Source organism: Schistocerca nitens, chromosome 3, assembly GCF_023898315.1.
Source record: "Schistocerca nitens isolate TAMUIC-IGC-003100 chromosome 3, iqSchNite1.1, whole genome shotgun sequence".
Taxonomy (NCBI): domain Eukaryota; kingdom Metazoa; phylum Arthropoda; class Insecta; order Orthoptera; family Acrididae; genus Schistocerca; species Schistocerca nitens.
Window position 1 is genome coordinate 369,026,668 of NC_064616.1, and position 20,239 is coordinate 369,046,906.

The following is a 20,239-nucleotide window of genomic DNA, read 5'->3' on the forward strand; positions in this document are numbered from 1 at the left end:
TAGATTTAAGTGTCAGGAAGTCGTTTCTGAAAGTATTTGTATGGAGTGTAGCCATGTATGGAAGTGAAACATGGACGATAACTAGTTTGGACAATAAGAGAATATAAGCTTTCGAAATGTGGTGCTACAGAAGAATACTGAAGATAAGGTGGGTAGATCACGTAACTAATGAGGAGGTATTGAATAGGATTGGGGAGAAGAGAAGTTTGTGGCACAACTTGACTAGAAGAAGGGATCGGTTGGTAGGACATGTTTTGAGGCATCAATGGATCACATTGGAGGGCATCGTGGAGGGTAAAAATCGTAGAGGGAGACCAAGAGATGAATACACTAAGCAGATTCAGAAGGATGTAGGCTGCAGTAGGTACTGGGAGATGAAGAAGCTTGCACAGGATAGAGTAGCATGGAGAGCTGCATCAAACCAGTCTCAGGACTGAAGACGACAACAACAACAACATTACATTATCAAAGGAAGAGGTGCCTAAGAGTATGTATGATCAACCAATTTACTTTAAGTTTTACCCATCTTGTTATATTGAGAGTCAGAGTGAATGGCCACACACTTTCTATCAGCAAAATCCAAAATCCTGTTAATAGTGTGTTGTAGAAATAAGAGCAGTGACCAGATCAGGAAGTTCAGCATTCTAGATACCTGGATAAGAAAAAAAGGGGGGGAGGGGGGTGGCACTAAGAGGTCAGTGACGACTCCAATCTTGTTTGTGTCTCAAATATATGGTGAATACTCAGCACATGTGACTGAAACTGGATATTGTAATTTTTTACGCAAGTTTTTGTGATTAATTTCTTGCTTTGATATATCCATCTACATAAAATAACTAAGTACTTTCTACAATAGTACTAATTACATGGCATGTACATGTGAAAAATGAAACAAAATATAACTCTACCCTGCAAGCCAATATCATTTTCCTTTCAAATTCCTCTTTAATCATCTTGTATTTTTCTATCAATGCTTTATACTCTTCTTGCGCCTTCTTGAGTTTTATTTCTGCTTTCTCCAGATCCTTAGGTGACGCATTTTCTTTCTTTAATTTTTCATATTCCAAGCCCCTTTGTGTGTATGTATCCTTAGCCTTTTGTAGTATCAAGGTCGTTGACTGTATAGCTTGGACCACTTCCAATGTGCTTCCTTCTTCCTCTTTAACCTGCAAATTATTTCCTTCATTGAGTGTCTTATTTATATGGTGATATTTTAGTTTAGATTCATTCAACAAATTTCACAAGCATTATGAAAAAAATATATATAAAATCAATGAACCATTTACAATTGAACTTCCTCAAAGCAAAACAACTATATAAACCCGTTTAATATAGTATCAAAAATTAAGAATCCGATTATTTTAATGTAAGAGCTTCACTATTTGAGTCACACATTTAAAACTGATTTGTCTGAATGGGGCTGTGAAGCAAAATTTCAGTTATTCGAACAACAAAATCAGTTTTCTGATAGCAACTAGTATGTATCAGAAACAAATTTAAATCAATAACAATTACAAAATGCTGTGTCGTCTTGCACCCAGACATAATTCTTAGTGCTGAAAATAGTCCGTGTTTCTACCAGAAAAATCTGACAGTACTCTTAAGTTACTAAATTGAAAAGGCTATGGCTGAAGCCATTTCTTATCAAACAGAAAATCTTTCAACATTAAAATCTCTGTTTCTATCAATGCTCTAAGAGTTGCTTATTATTTAAATGCATTTTTTTTATGTAGACCTGCAGGACTTTACAATGCTTTCTGACAAGGGGTAGCCAGTCATCATTGTTGATCACAGATCCGAATGTACAGATGTTCATCACTGAATAAAAAAAACTACACCATCTACTTTGGCTTTTAGTTCAACACTACTTATCAATAATAATAATAATAATAATAATAATAATAATAAATAATAATTGATCAAGGTCCGAGTCACTTTCCATTTTTGACCAGACATAACGTCTGAGAAAAGAAAGAAATAATAATAATAATTACTGGTGAGATATAATGGCTGCTACCTCACAACCAAAAAGTGGATAATATTCAGCAGTACTTAGTTTTTGAGAAATCCAGTACAGAAGATATCTCACCTGCTCAAGTTATAATGACTACATGACTACTAACAGTTAATAAACCTCTGTGTGTGTGTGTGTGTGTGTGTGTGTGTGTGTGTGTGTGTGTGTGTGTGTGTGTGTAGGAGAGGGGGGGAGATTGCCTATGGTTCGATTCTCCTCCCAATTTCAAATAAACTTTTTCCTTATGCAAAATATACTTAGTTACTGTTTATGCAGGTTATGTCCTATTCATTTGTAGCACATTGCACAGTAAAGCCTGTGTTTCTACTGTTAAATGACCTGGGAAAAAAAGGTGAAAGAATGTACACACATTTTCAGCAAGGTGAAGGAACAGCACAAACACACATGCAAACTTCCTCCAAGTTCATTAGGTGTTTGGTGAGGACAGTCAGAAAAGGCAGTCGCCTCTTTTTGGTTCCTATATTGTGTGATCTCTCTCAACAATATTAACTGAAAGGAAGAGGTCCCCAGTGGTGGGATGGACTTTTTAGAACCAAATATACAGTGATGTAGGTTAATATCCCAGCTATACCCTGTAGCCACTCACCCTGGTGTCCCTCATTTGTGAGTAACTGATGATAAACAAATTTGTAATTTTGTGTGAAACTCAATAGCTTTAAAAAAAGTGTGGTTACGAGGTGTGATGAATAGGATAATAGCTTCACATACAGGATATTGTGGGTTGTAATCTTGTCAGGTGCAGTAATTTATTTTTATTTTTTAAATGAAATTTTTTATTTCCCTTCATTTGTCACATCATTTTAATCATTACATCAAGTTCATTTGCTCTCATTTTTCTTCCTGTCATTCTTTTTCCACTTGAAATCTTTGTTCGTATGTTTTTAATCAATTTTATGTTTTAATTTTGATCTATATTCCTTTGTTTTATCATCGTGATTTTTTGTCCAGGTTATGCAATTACTACCTGGACCAAAAAAAAGAAAGGATGATAAAACAAAATAATTTAAATAAAAATTAATACACAAAATTAATTAAAAACACATGAACAAAGCGTTAAATCTATTCCTCATTTTGCTCGAACTTTGTTTTACTTATAAACCCTTCTTTCATTTACGTCTCCATCTGGGTTATTTTGTCCATAGTGTAATAGGAATTTAGTTATGTTTTAAATGTTTTTACAATGGTTACCATGCAAAGAAAAAAAAACCTGCACATCTGGCAACAAAACCTACATTTTTCACACCATTGCATACACATATAAATAGATTATTTTGCCTTTTGTTTTTTAACTGATTGATTGGATTTCTCAAATAATTGAATATTATAATACATCAATGTAATTACGTTCATACTCATAAAATTCTCATTGGAAGAAGAATGAGCTAAAGAAAAAAATGAAAAAGTTCATACGGTGATTAAAATGATGTGACAAATGAAAAGAAATAAAAATTATATTTAAAATAATTAATTTAATAAAATTAATGATTAAAGTCATTTTGATCAAAACTAAAGAATAAAAGAAATTACTGCACATGACAAGATTCAAACCCACAACCTTTTGCATGCGAAGCTGTTATCCTATCCATTACGCTCCACAACCAGTCTATGTAATAAGAACTATCTAATGCTACTGAGCATCAAGCAAAATTATGTATATTTTCTTCATGAATTACCTCTCCTTTTGAATGGGGAGGGGGGCAAGGGGACAAGTTGAAGGGACATATGTACTCAAATAATCCTCACAAAAAGGCAGAGTTAAAGCAGAACATTGAAAACATTCTTGCAGCCATCCCTTAGGCAGATGAACTAAGTACATTCTAACAGTTTGATAAATCACGCACATCACTACACTGATGTCAATGGTGGTCATTTCTAGCATTATCATTAATGACCAGTTCTCTTTTTCATTAGCTAGGGAACTTGCTTTGAGTCACACTGAAGAGAGGTCTCTATTTTTTGGCCAGCCTGTAGGAAAAACAACTTCTGATTCATCATCATGAATGTAAACTGCAGTTTATTGTAAGGTATAATTATTAAATGGGAACAATACTAACTGCAAATGATATAAAAAATGAAAATTCTGTCAATATTCACAACCTCTTCCACATTAAAGAAATAGAAACTATTTATATTACTGAAATATTCATAGTTTTGTGAATATGATTAACCTTACAAAATAAAATTTTTCTTAAAATTCTGGATGCAGACTTGAATCCAAGTAAACAAATACAGAGTGGGCCACTTGCACAGCTCACCTCTTGATGCACTGAACACTTTCACCAAATCGTTATCATCACAAGCACTTACGCGACACTGTTGCACAACTATTTCCTCCAAAACTACTGCGTCTAAATTTTCTTCATCGAAGAAAATCTCTGGGAAATTTCATCCAAATCCAGGACATGCAACTGCTTTGTTTCTGCCCAAGAACATCAAAGTTCTGAAATACTGTGTGTGTGTGTGTGTGTGTGTGTGTGTGTGTGTGTGTGTGTGTGTGACATTTTCTGAGAAAATTCTCCATTCATATGAGTAAAAGATTTTCTCTGACTAAGGAATTCACTCTCACTACCTCTCCTCATCCTTTAGAATGTTCTCAATGTGCATCTTCCGGTGAGTCTGGGACAGAACATCTGCATAATCTTATGTTTCATTCACCTGGCTCAAACAGGCAAACTATTTGATGTACAAATATGGAACTGACATCAATGTGTTATGGAAGAGTTCCACTACCTTTGTTTTTAGTTTTGTGTGCGTCGACATATTATTAAGACTATTACAGACAGCCTATAAAAATGCATTTTCTGATGATGTTGCTGAATTTTCAACATGCGGGAAACTTTTTTGCTACTGAAGTTAAGTGAACATAAAATGCAAATGAAATCTTAAGAATATATCATATTTTCATCTACTCCAAACCGGAACTCTGTCAGAGTTTTCCAACCTGAGATAATTTTGGTTACACATGACACATAATGGTCCGCTCATGCTTTAAGTACTTAAGCAGTCATCTGTGCACTTTCGTTATAAGAAACAGATCACTAGGTTTGGAATAAATCAGTTATTAACTTTTCTGAACTGCCAACTTACTTCTAACATAACAAAATGTAAGACTTATGTTGCGAGGAAACGTGGTGATGAACATCTGAAAATGTCAGTGGACACAGTTGTCTGGTATCTGCCCAAGTTTTCTCCTAAACCAGACTGAAAACCTGGATCTACTAAATAGCACAAAAATGTTTTATTTTCACTTACTTTGAAAGGTCACCCCTCTTCTTTCACGGTTTTCGGGAAGGAAGTTCGCCAGCCAAATAACGTTTTTATTGTTAAATTTACAGAAACTTCTACAGGTTCTCTGTTACTTATTTCTTTGGGCTACATGTAAATTTTTTTGCCCACTGAGCAACACAAATTCTCAGCTAGAAGAATACTACAGATCTCATTTCAAAAAAAAGGGAGAATGTTCTCCATTTGTGTGAAACTTCTCTACATTAGGGACCCAGGGATGAATGGGGCCACTACAGTGCAAAGGTAGTGGAGTGGCAGGTTTTGGAGGCAAAAGTGTTGGTCAGGGGTGACTTGCAAAATTCTGTTGCAAGATACAACATATTTTATTCACCTTGGATTACAATGTCAGAGTGCTGTGGCACCCTCTGATAAGTCTGCAAGCGTCTGGTCTGGTGATGATGACATTGGAAAACTGCGACAGTGTTATGGCCAATTGACATTCACATCCTGCTTCACTAACACTGTTCACCTCACTCAGCAGCGTGTGTCTGAGTTAACACAATGCAGTCCCAAGTAAGCAAAGCACAATTCTCCTGAATTCCCATAGGTAGCCAAGGTTACTGAGTTAGCAGCTCACTATGGTGTTGAGGGATGGCAGCAGAACCACCATGGCAGCAAACTGATGCTGTCCAAGGCAGAAGTTCGGTGTTGCTGTGACCCCTGAGGTTGGTTGGTTGGTTTAAAGGAAGGGGGGAAGGAACTAAACTGTGAGGTCATCTTTCCCTTGTTCCCAGTAAAATAATTACACAAGGGAAAGAAGAAAAGGAAGGAGACAAACAGCACAAAAACAGGAGAATGGAAGAACCAAAAGAATGACAGAAGGACAACCAACACTACTATGGACAAAACAGGAAAAGAAAACCACAGAGAGAGCCAAGAAACAGTAGAAGGGATAAAAACAAGAGAGCAGATGACCATGGCTGGCTGATCACGAGAATAAAAAGGAAAATCCAGCCACCCTGCGACACATTAAAACATCCAGCCTAAAAGTGTTTGAGTGGAGAACACAAAGGGCCAAAGTACATGAGCGAAAACCTATATAGAATCATAAAACCCACCGTCACGTATAAAACATAAGACTATATTAGCTGATGAGGTCAGATAAAATTAATGGCAACGAGTTCGGTAACTGAAGAGTCAATAGCAGGGCAGCCAAAGAAGGACAGCTCACCAACATATGGGCCACTGTCAGCCGGGTGCCGCACCGACACCGAGGTGGGTCATCACAACGCAGGAGGTAGCCGTGTGTCACCCAATCGTGGCCAATGCGAAGCCCACAGAGAACCACAGAGTCGCCACGAGAGGCCCACGTGGAGGTCTTCCCCACATTCACAGTCTCCTTAATGGCATGCAGTTTGTTGTGCATACTAAGATTATGCCATTCCGTCTCCCAAATCTCCAAAACCTTGCAGCATAGTACTGAACGCAGGTCAGTTACAGAGAAGTCGATCTCCATAAGTGGTTTCCGCGTAGCCTGTTTAACCAGCCTGTCGGCAAGTTCGTTGCCTGGGATTCCGAAGTGACCTGGATCCAGACAAACACCACTGAAGACTGCATCATTCCAGGGCATAGATGGACTCCTGGATGGTCATTATCAAAGGGTGATGAGGGTAGCACTGGTCGATAGCTTGTAGGCTGCTCAAGACAGAAGAACGTCTCCCCAGGGAATGAACGTATGTGCTCAAGAGCACAAGGTATAGCCACCAGCTCAGCAGTGAAAACGCTGCAGCCATTGGGCAAGGAATGCCGTTCAATATGCCCTCCATGCACATATGCGAAGCTGACACAATCATCAGCCATCAAGCCATCGGTGTAAACCACTTCATGCCCTCAGTACATGTCAAGAATCGAGAGGAAGTGGCAGCAGAGAGCTGCGGGGTTAACTGAGACCTTAGGGCAACATGAAAGCTCCAGGCAAAGCCGTGGCCTAGGAGTACACCATGGAGGTGTACGTGAATGGACCTAAAGTATAGGTGGTAACGGCAAGGACTCTAGTTCGGAAAGAAGGGATCGACACGAACTGCAATTGGAAACCCTGACCTGGGCCGCCAATGCGGGAGATAAACCACTGTGGGTGGGAAAAGGAGACAGTAATTCGGATGCGCAGGAGAACTACAAATGTGTGCAATGTAGCTGGCCAGCAGTTGTGAATGCCTATCCTGCAATGAAGGGACTCCAGCCTCCACCAGGACGCTGGTCACCGGACTCGTCCTAAAAGCTCCTGTCACTAGGCAAATGCCACAATGGTGCACTGGGGCACCGCCGAACCATAAACCAGACTACCAGTCAAGGTGGGATTGAACAAGGGCTCTGTAGAGCTGCAGCAGTGTAGAGCAATATGCACTCCAGTTGGTTTTGCTCAGGTAGCGAAGGGCATTGCGGTGCTGCCAGCACTTCCGCTTAAGCTGATGAAGGTGAGGAAGCCAAGTCAATCGAGCGTCAAAAACCAGTCCTAAGAATCAGTGTGTCTCCACTACAGTGAATGGTTTGTCATTAAGGTAAAGTTCTGGTTCCGGATGAACAGTACGATGCCGACAAAAGTTCATGACACATGACTTTGCGGTCGACAACTGGAAACCGTGGGCTAGAGCACATGACTGCACCTTGTGGATGGCTCCCTGTAGGTGCCGCTCAGCAACAGAAGGATGAAACACACAAGTCGTCTGTATACAGAGAAGGTGAGACAGATAGCCCTACAGTTTCTGCTTGACCATTAATGGCCACTGAAAATAGAGAGACACTCAATACAGAGCCCTGCGAGGAACTATGGGAGGCACCAACTTGGAAAAGTACGGGGCGACAGGAAATTTTGGATAAAAATCTAGAGCGGGCCTCAGAGACCCACTCATACAATGTGCCAAGGATATGATGTTGCCAGGTTGTGTCACACACTTTTTGTAAATCAAAAAAGATGGCAACCAGGTGTTGGCACTGGGAAAAGGCTATTCAGATGGCAGACTCTAGGGACACAAGTTTACCAGGGGTAGAGCGACCCTGGTGGAAGCCACCCTGATATGGAGCCAGTAGGCCACATGACTCCAGCACCCAACCCAACCGCCAACACACCGTACATCCCAGCAGCTTACAAAGTGCGTTGGTGAGGCAGATGAGCCAATAGCTATCCACATCAAGTGGGTTTTTACCGGGTTTGAGCACCGGAATGATGGAGCTCTCCCGCCACTGCGATGTGAAGACGCCATCGCACCAGATCTGGTTGAAGATGACTACAAGATGTCGCTTGTAGTAAGATGAGAGATGTAGTCAGATGAGAGATGTTTAATCATCTGACTGTGGATCCGATCTTGCCCAGGAGCTGTGCCGGGGTACTGTGAAAGGGCACTGAGGTGCTTCCACTCTGTAAATGGGGTGTTATAGGATTCACTGTGGCATGTAGTGAACAAGAGGACTTTCCCTTCCAGTCGCCGTTTGAAAGTGCAAAAGGCTGGGGGGGGGGGGGGGGGCGTAATTCTCCGATGCAGAGACTCGAGCAAAGTGCTCAGCAAAGTGCTCTGCAATCCTGGCTGTGTCGGTAGATAACAGGCCATTTATGTTAACACCGGGAACACCTGTTGGGGTGTGGTACCCGAAAACACATTTCATCCTTGCCCAGACTTGGGAAGGTGACGTATAGCACCCAATGGTCGAGACATATCTTTCCCAACACTCCTGCTTCCGTCATCTGGTAAGCTGTCAAACATGGGCACGGAGCCATTTAAAGGCTATGAGGTGCTCCAGGGAAGAGTGCTGCTAATGACATTGTAGAGCTCGCCAATGCTCCTCAATTGCTTCAGCGACTTCCAGCGACCACCAAAGGACTGCCTTCCGCCGGGGCACCATAAAAAGCAAGGTATCGCATTTTCTGCTGCAGGAAGGATTGTTGTAGTCACCTTCTCAACCACCACATCGACGATACCATGTGGGGGGAGATTCAAGGGTGACAGCAGAGGTGAAAGTTTCCCAGTCCGCCTTGTTTAAAGCCCATCTGGGCAGGCATCCGTGAGCCTGATGCCGGGGCAGTGACAGGAAGATGGGGAAGTGGTCACTACCACACAGGTTGTATTGTGCTCTCCAGTGCATAAATGGGCTAAGTCCTGGGCTGCAAAATGATAAATCAATGGCCAAGTAACTACCACGAGCCACAATGAAATATGTGGCAGCCCCAGTATTTAAGAGGCAGTGGTTGAACTGAGACAGTAAAGTTTTGACATCTCTGACTCGGCCAGTAAGCACGGTACCACCCCACAAGGGGTTATGGGTGTTAAAATCCCCCCAAAAGTAGGAAAGGTTTAGGGATTTGATCCATCAGTGCAGCTAATACATTCAGGGGTACTGCACTATCTGGAGGAAGATATACATTGCAGACAGTTATTTCCTGTGTCCTCCTCATTCTGATAGCCACAGCTTCAAGAGGGATTTGAAGGGGCACAGTTTCACTACAGACTGAGTTTAGGACAAACGCAAACTCTGCCTGACACTCAATTATAGTTGCTATGGTTCTTGTAATATTCCTTATAGCCACAGAGGACAGGGGTCCGCATTCCCGGGAACCAGGTTTCCTGGAGGGCAATGCAGAAAGCAGGTGTAAAGCTTAACAGTTGCCGTAGCTAAAAACCGCCGCAATTCCACTGGAGGATGACGTCATTGTGAGACTGGGAAGGCATGGAACATTCAACAAGGCAGTTTACACCTCAGGGTCATCTGCTGCCACCGACTTAGTGCCTCAGCAGTCCATATCCATTGTGTCTGAGGGTCTGGCGACATCTAGGTCCTCAGGGGACGCCAGCATCTCCACCTCATCCGCAAACACAGAGCTTGTAGGCAGCAGTGGTGTGGGTGCCACTGCAATTCCCTTGGTCTTGGGGGATGATCTTTTTGGATTTCTCTTGCTGATTCTTGGGTTTCCCTGGCTGGGAGGGATTTATTGTCTCTGGGACTGAGAATGAGTGTGAAGCCCTGCGACCAGCTGCTTTTCGGCTCTTCAGCCACTGGCAGCTGGCATCTTTCCCACTAGCAGAAACCTGGGAAGGGAGGACCCAAGAGAACCCCTTCCTAGCGAGAGGAGCCGGAGAAGACTTACGCTTCTCCGGTGCAGAAATGGGGATTGATATCCCCGAAGGTTAGGGGGTGCTGCTCTCAATGTAGGTGGTGCAGGAGCAACAGGGAGGGAAGTGCCCCTCACTATCAAGGGGGCAGGTGTGGTCCTCCAGCTCTGAGAGGTGACTGGTGTTGGCGGAGCTGATGGGGCTAGAACTTTTAGCGGCAGCATAAGACGATGTCATGCGTACAGGATGTAGGCGTTCAAATTTCCTCTTAGCCTAATCCTGCAGTCTGGTGAGCAAGGCGAATGGTGCTCTCCACAGTTGACACAGATGGGAGGCGGAGCACACGGAGTATTGGGGTGTGAGGGGCATCCGCAATCTCGACATATAATGCTGGAAGTACACGGGAAGACATATGGCCGAACTTACAGCATTTAAAGCACCACATTGGGGGAGGTTTATAGGGCTTGCCATCACAGTGGTAGACCATCACCTTGATCTTCTTGGGTAATTTATCACCCTTGGAGGCCAAGATGAAGGCACCGGTGGCAACCTGATTATCCCTCGGACCCTGGTGGTCACACCAAATGAAATGTACACCTCACTGCTCTAAACTGACGTGCAGCTCATTGTCAGACTGCAAAAGACAGTCCCTGTGAAATATGATTCCCTGGACCATATTTAAGCTCTCATGGGGCGTTATGTTTATAGGAACATCCCCCAGCTTGTCACAAGCAAGTAATGCCTATGACCGGGCCGAGGGTGCTGGTTCGATCAAGACTGACCCAGATCTCATTTTGGACAAGCACTCCACCTCCCCAAACTTGTCCTCTAAATGCTCAACAAAAAACTGAGGCTTCATCGTATTGAAATATTCCCCATCAGCTCTCTAACATACAAGGTACAGGGGCAAATAAGTCCCTGCCATCCTTAGCCTGACGTTCCTCCCATGGTGTGGCCAGGGAGGGGAATGCTTTGGGGTCATAGTTCTGTGCGTTGACTTGAGCCCATGAATGCTTAGAAACTGCTGGTCTTTGACCTCCAGCAAGAGATGATGCACAGGCGCCACCCAGCCTCAGCATCGGCCACCTTCAGGATGGTCGATGCCCCAGGGAGACAGGCATCTACTCCTTGGCATACGTGGGAAGTTAACGGTGCAGGCATCAGCAGAGTGCTCCCTGTGTGGTCAGGGGGCTACAACCAACAGGGTACATGGCGGCCCCACCACAAAAGACTGGCTACCATGCTTGATATCAGGTGCAACCAAGCAAAGAAGTCCAGTATCATTGTCAGCATAGAAAACGATACTGCACAGTTGATGGAAAAATACGCACCCAGGAGGGTGACCTCACCCAACAGTGGGAGAATAAGCAGAAGTACAGATCTACGTCGACAAAGGATGCAATAGGTCTCAGTGCATGATGGACACGATGCACCATGCAAGGCGCCCTACTCCAATTGGCTCGCTCTTCGGGAAAATTTTGAAAAATGGAGGTCAAATCCTACAGGGAACCATCATGTACAGGCTGAAACGTGAGACACTCCTTTTAGTCACCTCTTATGACAGGCAGGAATACCCCTGGATCCGCATGTGGAGGCCCCTGAGGGATTACTCACAATTGTCGCCTCAATCAACAGTAATAGACTTATAATCTAGAGCTGGTCTGATGGAGATGGCTACCCAGACTGGCATTGGCTGCTGGCTGGCCCACAGTGTGCTGGAAACCAATGTGGACCCAATGTTGTGGAGGGTGCTGTCAGACAGCACATAACTGTGCTAGCATCAGATGGTGTTTATGGCGATTAGTGGCACACTTGTTGTGTCAGTACACTGCTACCAGGCACATACAGATCAACACCTTTGTTTCCCCAACACAGTGGAGATATACCACAGGATGATCTGTCACTGCAAAGTCATTCTCCAATGTCACCATGATTGCACGGCTTAGTCTGGCCATCTCACATGTACAGGCTCACTTGTGAAATTACATTATCAGTGTCACTGTGACCACATGCTTGCCTCACACATGGCTGCCATCGTTTTGCTCGAGATTAATAATGCCCCAAATTAAGCGATAGTGTTGCATATCTTCCCTCTTTTGGAAGACCTGGACACCAGGTCTAAACTCTGACTGGTCTGCAACAGAATACTTCACCACAAAGTCACAATATATGTTATTTACAGTTTTTCCTCTCACATCAAAAATCAAGACTCTGAAAGTGAGGTACTTTCCCTTACAATTCCAGCCCCCTGGTTCCATTAGTCCACAAGCTACTACATATTATCCCTTAAATGTTAAGCAAATATTTACATGAATACTTTCGTATTGTGTCCCTATGGCATCTCTTACTGCAAGCAGCAATGCTTGTTTCAACACCTTTCCTCATCTTTCAAATCACAATTAATTACATCTTACAATAACTCACTCTTACTACTATAAGTGGTCCAACGGTATCTGATGTACAGAGGATTGCATTGTCTAGCTGCCCTCCACCTAAGGTAGATGAAGGCTGCACAAAGCGGAGTCAACATTAAAGTGGCACTTGTATTTGTGATGCTTATGGTCTTGTTCATTCACTGCTGCTCCTCTCAATACTGCTGAACATCTGAAAGCATTTGCTCCACTGGAACACACCCCTCTTGCATGTCTATGAGCCAGTTCTGGGACAGTATTATGTTAGGATTTAATGTTTCATTTAGGTAAGTCAGGTTTTTCACTGGAAGTATCACCAGCTTCTCTGACCAGTATGACTGCGGCTGCGTAATGTTCAACTTGGTTTCACCCAAAACAAAAGTTGAAAGATGAAAGGTGAAACATCTGCCTGGTTATGTCACAGTCCATTCCATTAATAATTATTCCACCCATGTGCCAATCCAAACATTTAGGTTACCCGAGCTTATCTTGTTCATAGCAGTTTGCTACTACAACTTCAGTACTGTTTACAGAAAACACCCTGTGCAAACACAATTGATGAAAATAGGGTCAGGTGGACAATCCTGGCATCTTTCTTTACCAAGTTCAACTGTACCTCGCAAATGCCGGCACCTGTATGTACATCCAGGTTGGGCAGATAATAACCCTCTCCCTCTGACAATGTTCGAGTCCCGTTAGTGACATAACCGCATGGCTATCACCATCTTCTGTGATCAGTAGTATCTCCTGTGTTTTTACTTGGGCAAATTTCCCCAAAGTTCTTCATTTTATTGGGGATGCATGTGTATGGTGTAACATTTGAATCTGGCTTGCCCGCTGCTAACTGGAAACTGTACCAGTATGTACAGTTGCACTAGACATGTTCTGGTCACGACTGCTGCCATATGACAATACAATGGTCGATTCGACTAGTCTGGTCCTAATTCCAGTGGCAACTACTGCATTTTCTGTACACCTACCAAACACTGATCCAGCATTGATAGAGATGGGCTAAGCTGCCCGTGCACCGCATAAAGGACTGCTCCTTACAATTCCTCTACTACTACCCAAGTATCCCACAAGCTATCAGCCAAAGACTGCAACAATCTTGCTACTGCCATTCTCCTATCCAAAGTATCCATCTGAGCTTCTGTAACTCCTAGATTATCGCCCAGCATCTATACTGCTGTTTTTAGTATGCCTTTCCCTTCCATCTCACTGTGTAAATCCATGAACATATTTTCCCAACAATTTACCTCATTACACATTTCCAAAGCATTCAGTCGGCTTCAATGCACAATGACAGTACTCCTGTTATCAATTGTAATACCTGCAGCAACCCCCCCCCCCCCACTCCCCCACCCTCCCAATCCACTCCTGGTGAAGACGTGCAACCTGGTAAGATAAATCCTCCCCTCTTTCATTTCGACCCACGACAACCTGGGAAACGGGAACTCCAATCACCCCCCCCCCCCCCCACACACACACACACCAAAAGGTCTGCCATTATACAGACATAAAAGAACACTCAACCCTCAAATACTTAATTTTCCAACAAATGAGCATAAAAGACAAAACTTCTTCCCCCCATTCTCATTTTCTACTGATATAATGATCATTTGTGTTCCTGAATAACATGTACACACTAATCCAAATGTATACTATCCCCCTTTACCCCCTCGGCCTTAATGCATATGGAACCCTTTGTACAGGTTATGCAAGGTTTCTGCACTTCCTCACCTTCCTACTCCCGTACTTTTACGCCCAAAGCATTAGGTTACCTGTGTCAAAGCATCTGGAGCACCTGAAAATGGCTTGGCATTTACCAGTGATATTGTTTCAACTACCCGTTTTAGCCCTTGGTAATAAGTAACAAATTTCTTGTCCTTACCTTTCGGAATGTACGGGTTCAATAACACTACCCTCTGACTGATTTTATATTGTGGTAACATGCCCACATGATTCCCTAACCACTCTTGGCATTCCAAAGCTCTGGTGTTTATTCCCTGCACACGTTTCCAAATTTCCCTTGTCTTTTTAGCAAAATCCTTAGCGAACTCCCTGCCCTTGCCATTTCTTGGCCCTATTTTGTCAAACAGTGACAGCATGTGCTTTCCGTAAACTACCTCATATGGTGAAAATACTGTCACAGAATGGACTTTTGAATTATATGCACTCCCAATGAAGGATAAATATATGTTCCAATCGTTAAGGCGCATGCCCACATAATGACTCAGCATCTTCCCACTGTGCGATGTACCCACTCCGCCCTACCATTAGCCTGAGGGTGTAATGGACTCATCATTAACTTCTTAACCTTTACAAAATTACATAGCTGCTTTAAAAAACCAGACATAAAATTGTCCCTTGGTCAGTGATCATAGTTTCTGGCACCTCAAATTTGAGCAACCAGCTGCTAACCAATGCTTGTGCAACTGTTGGTGCCTGTTAGGGATGGCAATCATTTCCACATATCTAGAAAAAATGATCAATAGTGTTCAACACGAATCGATTCCCAGCAGAAGTCTTGTTGAATGGTCAGAGGACATCCAAACTAAACATTCTGAAAGGCTCTATTGTTTCTAGTAACCTCTGCAAAGGTTCACATCTGCCCACTGTGTGCACTGTACCACCAACCCCTTACATACTGATCTACATCATTTATCCTAGACTTCCACAAGTGCCGCTCTGCTACTCACCAATTTGTTGTTCTACAACCCCTGTGTCCTGAATATAATGTGGTCATGCACTTCTTTCAGTACTTCCTCCTTTAGGTTTGCAGGCACCACTACTCAAGGCTCCAACCTTATTGTCTTACACAATAACTGGCCCACAAAGTGAATTATAGCTGAGACTCATACTGTTTACATTTAAAGTCAGCCCATTCTGCTGTTTGCCATTCTGCAAGGTTGTGACCCAGTGTCTCTATCACTGCTACTTTCCAGCTTAAACTATCCGTGTTCGTATGTCTCTTACCAGGCTTGTGTACTAATACACTTACCCTCAATACCCATTTAGTTAGCCTACTCGAATGGACTTGAAGCCCCAACAACCACTTAATGGCTGCACGGTCCCTTGCTACTTTAAACTTCTTTCCCTACAAATAACACCTGAAATACACGCTTCCATGTATCACACTAAGTATCTCCTCTGTTGTTGAGTAGTTTTTTCGCACTCTGCTCAACTGTCTAGAAGCATTTGCTACCCAATGCTCCTCTCTGTTCACTACTTCACTGAGAACATACCCTAGGACCCGATTCGAAGCACCCATTACCAAAATAAACTCTTTCTCATAGTCTGGAACAATTAGTACTGGACTTGACATCGAAACTCTCAAACTCCTCAAACTCATCTTGGCATACCTTTGTCCATTCGAAATTTACTCCCATTTTTAACAGTTGGGTATGTGGTCCCACTGTATCTGCAAACTCTTATGAATTTTGTATAATTACCTAACCCCAGGAAAGATTGCTGCTCCTTGTATTACTAGGAATCAGAAATTCTTGTACTGCTTTTGCCAACCTCAGATAGGTTTAACCCCTCCACTGTTAATAATGTGCCATAAACACATAACTACTTTTAATCCAAAATGACATTTCCCTATGTCAAGTGCTAAATTTGCTGCTCGTAAACTTTTAAAACCCTCCTGCAAATACTGCATATGCTGTGCCATATCCTTCACGAAAATGATGTCATCCAGGTATACCATGCACTGGTGAGGTTTCAGTCCCCTCAGACACTGTCCAGCAAACGCTAAAATGTTGCCAGGACATCAAGCCAAATGGCATCCTACAATACTAAAAATCACCCCAGGGGACTGAGAATGCTGTTTCCAGATGGTCCTTCGGGTTTACTTCTATCTGAAATCTTCATGTCTAAGATACAGAAGTACTTGCACTGGCACAAATTGTCAACAGCTTCATTAATGTTTGGGATCGGATATGCATTGGTTGTAGTTTTGCTGTCAAGACGTCTGTAGTCACAACAGAATCTATATTTTCTGACCTCATCCAGAGATTTTTTCGGTACAACTATGACCGCTGCCCTCCAACAACTAGTGTTTTGCTCTATTACCTCATCTGCTAACTGTTGCTCAATTAATTCCTCTAATACTAGTTGCATATGGTGTGGGTCTACGATATACCAGTGACTCGGCCCATGTAGTGATACAATGTTGTGTTACAGGAGTTGCTGTTAAGGCCCTTTAAGAAAAAACGAATTCTCAAATTCAAACACTAATTTCTTGATTTCTAATCTATCCGTACCTCTAAGATGATCTAAATACCTACACAATGCAGTTTTATCAGCAGTTTGTACATTACACTGCTGCACATTGGTCGTGTCTCTACTCATATCATCCAGGACTTTCAAACTAGCTACAAAATTCCCTTGGTGAGCTGTCCTTCATCGGCATCTAAATTATATAAATTCAGGGGCACTATTTACCTGTCCAATTCCTCCCCTATGCATACTGTGCTTCTCATGACAAAAGCAACATGATGTGTCTAATACATCACTTTCTGCCAACAGTTCTACCAAGCACAATTCTTTAAGAGGAACATGGAGAATTTAATGACCACTGACTCAAGGTCCATATGCACCACCAACACAAGTGCCCCATCATCTCACAAAAACTTGTGCTTTCTACCTTCACTATTCGTACTATACTACATTTTGCCTCTTCATTTGTATTAGTTGCAGCAAGACTTATCAGGAACTCTGTTTGGCAGGCCTGGGGTTCCCTTTTGCATTTAACACCTGCTTACTCAACTCCTGTTTCTCCTTACCATTCCTACTATCAAGATGGTGGTGCCTAACCACCTTACATCTACTGCAATGATGTTGGCAACACTGCTTCTGCACATGTCCCGTTCTTCCACCTCTGTAACACCTCACGTTAGTGAAGAAAACTACTCTCTTATCCTGTATTCCTGTTACTACATTAATTTCTTCAAACTCCGTGGCTAATCTGACCACAGTGTATAAGTCCCTCAGGCTATTTGTTCTCGTTCTTCTACATATCAGGTACAAGCCCCTCAAAAATGTGTTCAGTGCTCTCTATTCCATTTCATGGAGTGTGACTATTTGCTTCATCACTTTCGCTTAATTCATATGTCTGCACATTCACTTTATGTATTCTGCCCACAAAATTTTCTACCGACTCATTATGCTTCTTTGACATAGTACTTAATTGCTCGTGAAAAAACCTCGCACTATTTTGCTTCTTGTTCCTATGTAGCAGGCCTTCTTTTCAAATTTCTGTTCTCCTCTTAAGCCCTTTGTACATGTCTTGGCTCCACCTACCCACTATAACGTCGTCATCTATAATAACTGATCCTGTGATCACCACCTAATATTAGCTGTTAACTGATGGTCATCCAGAAAGGACATCAAGTTATCAATCTACTTTTCTGAGAAGGGTTTGATAAAAATGGCTGTAGCTGAATCTAACAAAGGAGTAGTTTGATTGGCTAATCCCAACTCTCCCTCCCTGGCTGCAAGGTTATTATGCAAGTCCGCATTATCTGCTTTCAACTGAGTCATTTTGTTAACCAGTGGTTGATCTGCCTCCCACGTAGTGACACCCTCCACTTGAGATTGCCATTGCAGAACCGTAATCACCAATATACACTAAAGGCTACAAAATTTACTTATAACGAACTGTATTAAATTACACACACTTATATCTCACTTTTTATCATCACTATTAAATATATTCCTCGAGGTGGTGACAATTAGTACAAATTACTGGTATTAATACTGTACATGGTGCAAACTGACCTTACAAGTTACACTGAGACCCCATCTTCTAGACCGAAAATAAAGCTCCTTTGGATTACCATGGAATTTCAAAAGAACAGCCCGTCCCCCTGACTATAGAAACGTACCCTCAAATCATCATGCATCACCTGCTTGGACTCCATACCCTCTACACACAAAACAAGAAAAACAACCACAAGAACTAACTGTCTGCTCACTCATCCCACTGTCTGATGAAACTGTGTGCTGCAGTTGTGAAGATATGCTGCGTGTAGGTTGACTCTGCTGGCACCGTCTGCCAGATGATGGCCATAAGTACTTCTGACACCACTCTATAATGACCCGGGGGTGAATGGGACTGTTATGGTGCCGAGATGGTGGAGTGGTAGGTTGTGGAGGTGGAAATGCTCGTCAGGGGTGGCTAGGAAAACTCTGCTGCAACTTAATTTATAGTGTGCCTAACTTGTAAGTAATAACTCTGGCAGGGCATATGAAAGACAGCAATTCTTTTCTATTATGTTCCTGTCACAGGATGGATTTCTTTTTAGTATCTTTTGCTGTCACTAGAAAACAATAGGAAATACAATATTTGATTATCTCTCCTAACTCAGATAGTGCCTTTTTTCCATCTTTCAGGAGCAATATTTATCTGCAGTTACACTGCATTATTTTGTTATTGTTAGTTATTGCTAAATGGTAATGTCAGGTCTCACAAATTGACTGCCAAACAACAGAATAAAAAAGCAGTTTTGAAGATAAAACATTCATCCTATTAGTGGACAAGTGACTATTCCTTCAGCATGGTCATGTAGCCACACAGTGGGAGGGGTCTGCTACATATTGGGTATGTTAGGCGCGTTATGGAGCTTCTTAGGGAAATAGCATCCAGGGCTTACTTTTACGTAACATTCATTAAGGAACAATTACAGAAAAATGAGGTGAACTTGGAATTTTATACTTGACAGTAGATTTAATATCTCCTATTAGTACCAAACATCTTTTCAATGGCTAAAGGGCTCTCTCTCTCTCTCTCTCTCTCTCTCTCTCTCTCTGTGTGTGTGTGTGTGTGTGTGTGTGTGTGTGTCCACAGCCTTGGGATTAGATGAAGAAATGACACCTATGTAATATGCAGCCTGAGTGTCCCTTCTACTATCCAACAGTCGGTCAACAGATAGGGTGGTGCTCTAAAATGTAGTAGAGTTTGAAGTACCAAACAAAGACATTGTCAGCATCTTTGCAAATATTTTCTTGGTGAATGTGACTACAGTTTTAAAAATGCCTAAAATTCACACACATCTGCTCACATTTGCTCTCACATTCACCCATGCAATCTCATTAGCTATCAAACTGTGACATTACCAATATGTTGTATGTTCAAAAATGTTGAAAATTTATTGGTAGAGAAACAGACACAAAACTACACTGATATAAAGTGTGGTTGTCTGATCACCTACAAAATAATTTTAAGAGCCAACAATCCTGGCAAAACTATTGCCTAATCATTTAAAAAGCAAATCAGATTATTCAGGAAATTAGAAAGACTTGCTAACTCTGTTCATCCACAATACACAGAAAGCAGTAAATACAGGTGTCTCAAATACCATGTTCCTTGATTTCCAAAAGGCTTTCGATACAGTTCTACACTGCCACCTAATGAACAAAATCTGAGTGTGTCATATCAGATCAGCTGTGTGACTGGGCTGAAG

The 20,239-nt window shown here is 42.3% G+C and overlaps 1 protein-coding gene across 4 annotated transcripts in view; it reads right to left on the minus strand.

Annotated features, from left to right (window-relative positions):
- The window catches only part of LOC126248314 (F-BAR domain only protein 2-like), a 330,016-nt gene that overhangs the window by 245,420 nt on the left and 64,357 nt on the right, over positions 1-20,239 (minus strand). For all 4 annotated transcript variants that reach the window (XM_049949189.1, XM_049949191.1, XM_049949190.1 and 1 more), the window contains exon 4: positions 909-1,166. In XM_049949189.1, coding sequence (XP_049805146.1) covers positions 909-1,166 — 258 coding nt within the window. The remainder of the gene's footprint in view (positions 1-908; positions 1,167-20,239) is intronic.